This window comes from Poromitra crassiceps (genome assembly GCF_964638095.1).
Source record: "Poromitra crassiceps genome assembly, chromosome: 15".
In the NCBI taxonomy this organism is placed as follows: Eukaryota; Metazoa; Chordata; class Actinopteri; order Beryciformes; family Melamphaidae; genus Poromitra; species Poromitra crassiceps.
In genome coordinates this window covers 42,830,787-42,836,893 of record NC_139634.1, presented here as the reverse complement: position 1 = coordinate 42,836,893, position 6,107 = coordinate 42,830,787, and the positions used below count along the sequence as shown (strand labels likewise).

At 43.4% G+C, this 6,107-nt stretch overlaps 1 protein-coding gene across 1 annotated transcript in view; it reads left to right on the top strand.

Moving 5' to 3' along the window:
• enpp6 (ectonucleotide pyrophosphatase/phosphodiesterase 6) overlaps window positions 1–4,092 on the top strand; it is a 36,911-nt gene extending 32,819 nt beyond the window's left edge. The window contains exon 8 of the mRNA XM_083651558.1: window positions 206–4,092. Coding sequence (XP_083507684.1) covers window positions 206–426 — 221 coding nt within the window. The 3' untranslated portion in view covers window positions 427–4,092. The remainder of the gene's footprint in view (window positions 1–205) is intronic.
• The last annotated feature ends 2,015 nt before the right edge of the window (window positions 4,093–6,107 follow it).

Here is a 6,107-nt window from a genome sequence, read left to right as displayed (position 1 = left end):
AGAAGCTAATGAGTCCCAGTCGCAGCAAGCACTATCCACTGGTTTCATAAGGAAATGTGACCCCCCCCCCCCCCCCCCACACACACACACACACACACACACACCCCATAACCTGACATGTTTGGGGTGTCGTAGTATAACGGACTGAGGTGGGGTATCTCTTTAACATTTGAGATCTACATTATTGTTGCCTTTTTCCATCCAGACTTCAAGCAGGATGTTCGGGTGGCACCGATCCGGTCAGTGGATGTCTACAACCTGATGTGTCGGACCCTGGGCGTGGATCCTCTGCCCAATAACGGCTCGTGGTCCCGGGTGGAGTACCTCCTCAGAGGCTCCACTGGTCCCTCTCAGCCCACGGCCCTCTGGACCTGCGGCACGGGCCTGCTGGCGCTACTGCTGACGCTATGGGACTACAACATATAACCTTACAGTTCCTAGTATTAGAAATCACCCAAAACGACTTAGAACATACACTGTAGAACTTTGACGAGGTATCGGCTTTAAATGTCCCTATAATGTTAAATAGACTAGAACATTTTGTAGAATGTTCTTAAGGACCAAGAAAACAATGCCTGAAGCCTCCTTCACACTGTGCGATTTTGGACCAACGTGAAAGAAACGTGGAGATACGTATCTTTGGTCGTGGGTACCAAAACGCTCGTCTTGCGTCGCGTAGTGAGAGAGGTTGTTGTCACAGTCTTGCGACCAAAGATAGCCTAGGGGGAATTCTGACAGCGTCAGAAATTTAGCGTGACAGCTACGACGAGTCTGATAACCAATGGAAATGCTGCATGATCATATTAGCTTAGATATGCTAAATGCTAATAAATAGTTGACGTTACCTCGCAAAATTGGCATCCACATTCTCCTCTCCTCTTCGGATGTTTTTTCATACACATAAATTCCACTTTGCAACGGCTGGATTAGGATTACGAAAACTTTATTATCCACACGTGGAAATTTGTCTTTGGTTCCACCATAGACATAGAAGCCTCAAACACAACAAACACATATGAAACAATGCAATGTGATAAGAAATATGACTACACATTTACAATACAGTCAACACATTCATCCACATTCAAAAACATCCCGATGCATAAATGTACACCTCACATTCAGGGTCAAATTTACAAATCATAGGTGTGTGACCTGTCCAATTAAAAAACAATTTAAAACCTCAGCAAAGTAAAAAGTAAAAGCACCACCCTATGCAGTATCTACCACATCCTAGTTTTATGTATTGCCATGACAGCATCTGGGACAAAGGAATTTTAAATAGATGTTCCTCTTTGCCATCGGTAGTCTGTAACGCTTCCCTGAGGGTCAAAGTTCAAATTCACTGAACAGTGGATGAGAGGGGTCCTTAATGATCCTCTCAGCTTTACTTCTAATTATTTCATGGTACAGACTACTTAGCTGCTTCTGTGGCTTCCCTAGGATCCTGGAGGCCATATTCACTATTCTCTGCAGCTTGTTTCTCCATTTAATGTTCAGATAGCCATACCACATAATCATATCAAAATATAAAATACTTTCCACTAGGCTCTTATATACAGTTTCTAGAATGTTTTGGCTTACCCCAAAATTATTGAGCTTGCGTAGCAAGTGGAGGCATTGGGCCCTATTCTCCCACAAGCCTTCGGCGCTAAAACGGGCCTTAAACGCAAAAAAAACGTGCCTTGCGCCTGTTTTGGGACGATATCAATATGGCTTTAGGCTGCCAAATGCGCTTTAGGCCGAATGGGCGTGGCGCAGTCCCAGAATGGGCCAAAGTGGGCGTGTCGGCGCTAAATACCGGCGTACTGCTATCTTCCGACCTGGCGTTAATTTAGCGCCTTGCGCCTTTGAAAAGCAGGCCTATTCAGTGGGCCAGTTGTGCGGAGCGCTCCCCTCTGGCTCTCTCCCTCCCCTCTGGCTCTCTCCCTCCCCTCTGGCTCTCTCCCTCCCCTCTGGCTCTCTCCTCTGTCACCCTTCTCTGTGTCACCTCTCTCCCTCTCTCCTCAGTCTGACAGGCACAATACCAACTGTCTCTGACTCCCTCGCTCAGAGTCCCATAGAAAAAATAAGCTGTAACTTCACTGCAATGTGAATGTCCCAAGATGCATTGTGTTTCTCCATTTCGCTACTAAATAGCAACCAAATGAGCCGAAAACCTATATTAAGGGAGGATCTAAATAATGTGTAATGGTAAGACAACCTCCAATTGTAGAACATTTCAATATTGGACCAAATAAAACATCGAAATGAAAACACCACCCTATGTGAAACATATATGTCCTACTGGGGCTATATATACCCCTTGTCGATTTAACGTGATTTAGATAAGTGACAGCGGAACGCGCTTCGGAAGCTTCTACTGTCATCTGCTATACTGTGATGTCCGCTCCAATAACTTGGCCCTACTCCACATTTAGTTTTACAATAAAAACACATTTATGCAATGACTTTACATAATGTAGGCTATATTTATGTGCATCATCCTTCCTGCAGCAGGCGAGAGAAAATTATATCTTTCTGGACAAACTTTCACCAATCTAATAGGCTATATTTTTCTAGCTGATGCGTTTAGAACATTATTTTCACTTTGATCTTGCTATAGTGTAGCGTTTTTACATGCTTGCAGTATTTCAACTGCAGTTATATTGGTTTGAGAAGCATCATAATATGGAATAATAGCCGATATATGGAGACAGACGGGATGAAGGGAGGTGGGGGGGGGGGGATCAGAGGCTTGGGTTTCGTCTGGTTTTGCTGGACCACTGGAATGGAGCTTAAAAGGCAAGCATGCAATTCGTTTATTGCACTCATCCAATGAACTGACGGTGCATAATTTTACGCTTAAAAGGCGTGGTTGTAATGGTTGAGGCTGCGTCTAGCGCCAAGACCAAGATATCAAGTGCGCTGGTCCACGCCCACTGATTTGGGTTGCGCCAGGCGCTCGGCCTAGAAACAGCGCCGATGCAACGATAGGGATTGTGTTTATTTTAAAGGTGAGAATGCTGTCAATATATGTTCCCAGATATTTAAAATCGTCAACCATCTCAACCGTTTGTCCGTTGATGATTATTGGCTGCATTGAATTTTTATTGTTTTGTAAGATTACCTCCTTGGTCTTTGAGACATTTTTTTCTAAGGAGCTTGTTGAATTCTTGCTAAGCTTTGTCAGTTCATTGTTGACATCTCTACCAGACAACTGTGCACATCCTACCCAAGTTTATTAGATCCAATGTGGCACAGTGTGGCCTGCAATAAATGTATACGATTGCCAACAGTGTGTAGAGGGCTTTAAAGGAACAGTGTGTAGAGGGCTTTAAAGGGTCAAGAGAAATTGAAAGGACAATACTGGTAACCAAGATCACCTTTTGTGCCTACAACGCAACACCCCACAGACAGTCACTATCCATGTTGCCTGTGAACCCCTCAAGATACCATATATATATATATATATATTTATATATATATATATATACATACATACAATGTATATATATATATATATGTATACAGTATATATATACTGATATTTGCCAAAGCATTTTCAATAGTTTTTCTTTGTGACAGTAGTTTGTAGTAAAAATAAAATAAAAATGAGAGATACTAGATTTCTGCAGGACATCAGTAACGTGTAGACAGGGAATTCTGCTGCTTTACCATTTATAGTATATTTCTCTATACTGTGTAGCCTGTTGCTGAAAGCAAAACTAACCAGATCAAATTGTATTGAATCTAAAAATAAAAAATAAACAGGCATATCATGAACTTTGGAAACAAGTGAAACTATCTCACCCTAGTGGCAGATTTGGTGAAAATATGATTTTCAGACTCAAATCGCCTGTTTGCAGTGAATGTCCTGTAAGAGCCTGTTGGCAGTGAATGTCCTGTAAGAATCCTGTCCTTGTTTGGGTTCGATCATCTAATTTGGCAGTCTGTCTTGACATATATTGTACTGTAACTGCGATGCTGGTTTCGGGTTGTTTTTTTCTGGTTTTCAACTGAATTATTTTTGTGTCCTTTTGTTTGACCTAGACCTTTGTGACAAACTTGTTTTATAAAAAGCGCTTTATAAATAAATTTGCTTTGATTTGGAAATAATATGTTGTATGCAATGGCTTTATTGGGGCTGAAATCCATTTGAGAGCTAGCAATATAACTGTATTGTCTCTTAGGGTCTGACCGAGTGCTGCCACCTACTGCACCAACTGCTGTAAAACAACCATTCATGTTATGCTTCTTACTCCTACCTGCTACACACTGCCCTCAATGGCTGTGCTGATTTCTCAGCTCAACATACAGCTTCGAGCCAGAGGAATATATTTTGAGGCATCTATCCAAACCCAGGGTTGAATCAGAATGAGAATCGCTTTTATTGCCACAGTAGGTAATCAGATTACATGAGGAATTTGACTTTAAGTGTAAGTATGCAGTGTAGGGGTCACATAAATAGTCAGAAGACAAAAAATATAGAATCAAAGTGCAGTTCAATACAGTATACCGTAAAACTTCAAATAAACGTTTGGGCGTTTATTTACCACACAAAAAATTCAGACCCGGCGTCTATAAGGGAGCAGCGTTTAATTATTTTTGCACAGAATTCTTGCTCTGCAAAGATTGGAAAGTATCAAATTGCTTATTTAAACCAGTATGATAGTACTTAGTACACACAAGAAGGTAGGTACAGGCAGTTTTGAACATGCCTAGTATTGTAGAGTACGGATTGGAACAAAGAAAAACTGAAATGTCCTTCCTCATTGTCGTTGTCGTCGTCCGACTATACCGGTACGCTACCAGTTCATTGCTCTCCTCTTCCTCCTCTGCCAAACAGCCATACTGTATTTCAAACAAGTAACGTTAGCCTACTGCTCTCATTCAGTTGTTTAAAACATACCGTAATGAAAAAGTACCCGGTGTCTATTTGGGACCAGCGTTTATTTACCAAAACATGTAGCCAGACCCGGCGTCTATAAGGGACCGGCATCTATTTGGGACTCGCCGTTTATTTGAAGTTTTACGGTACACACCAATTAGAAGAACCTTAGTGATAAATTCACACTCCAAAAGGTCCACGATGAAGTTAAAGAGAATAGTATAAAGTAAATGAATAGTCAAATGTTCTGGTAAGAGAAACAGCTATGAGCAGCCGGCAAATGTTATCAAAAGAATGTTGTAAGAATAGTGCCCCAGTGGTTCAGTGCGAGGGGTGCGTGCCATAAGGCTCAGTCCTTCCCGCAGCGACTCAGGTTCGAATCCGGCCCACGGTCATTTGCTGCATGTCCTTCCTGCTCTCTCTCTTATATCTTCAGGTGTCTAAAAAGAAAAAAGATGCATGTTCAATGATGAGGGAAGACTCATTAATTGTCCCTGTGTGTTGCGCCCCTCTTCTCCCAAGTTGTACCAGGCAGACAGCACCCACAGCTCCATCTTGAGGTTCCTTCACCTTCTGCTGTGACCTCACATTCTGCTATGACCTCACTTTCTTCTGTGGCCTCACGTTCTGCTATGACCTCATGTTCTGCTGTGACCTCACTTTCTGTTGTGACCTCATGTTCTGCTATGACCTCGTGTTCTGCTGTGACCTCACTTTCTGCTATGACCTCGTGTTCTGCTGTGACCTCACTTTCTGCTATGACCTCATGTTCTGCTGTTACCTCACTTTCTGCTATGACCTCATGTTCTGCTGTGACCTCACTTTCTGCTATGACCTCATGTTCTGCTGTGACCTCACTTTCTGCTATGACCTCATGTTCTGCTGTGACCTCACTTTCTGCTGTGACCTTATGTTCTGCTGTGACCTCACCTTCTGCTGTGACCTCATGCTCTGCTACGACCTCACCCACTACACCAGGTTATCTACACCAGGCCCTGCTCACCCACTACCCCAGGTCATCTACACCAGGCCCCGCTCACCCACTACCCCAGGTCATCTACACCAGGCCCCACTCACCCACTACCCCAGGTCATCTACAACAGGGCCTGCTCACCCACTACCCCAGGTCATCTACACCAGGCCCCACTCACCCACTACCCCAGGTCATCTACACCAGGCCCCGCTCACCCACTACCCCAGGTCATCTACACCAGGCCCCACTCACCCACTACCCCAG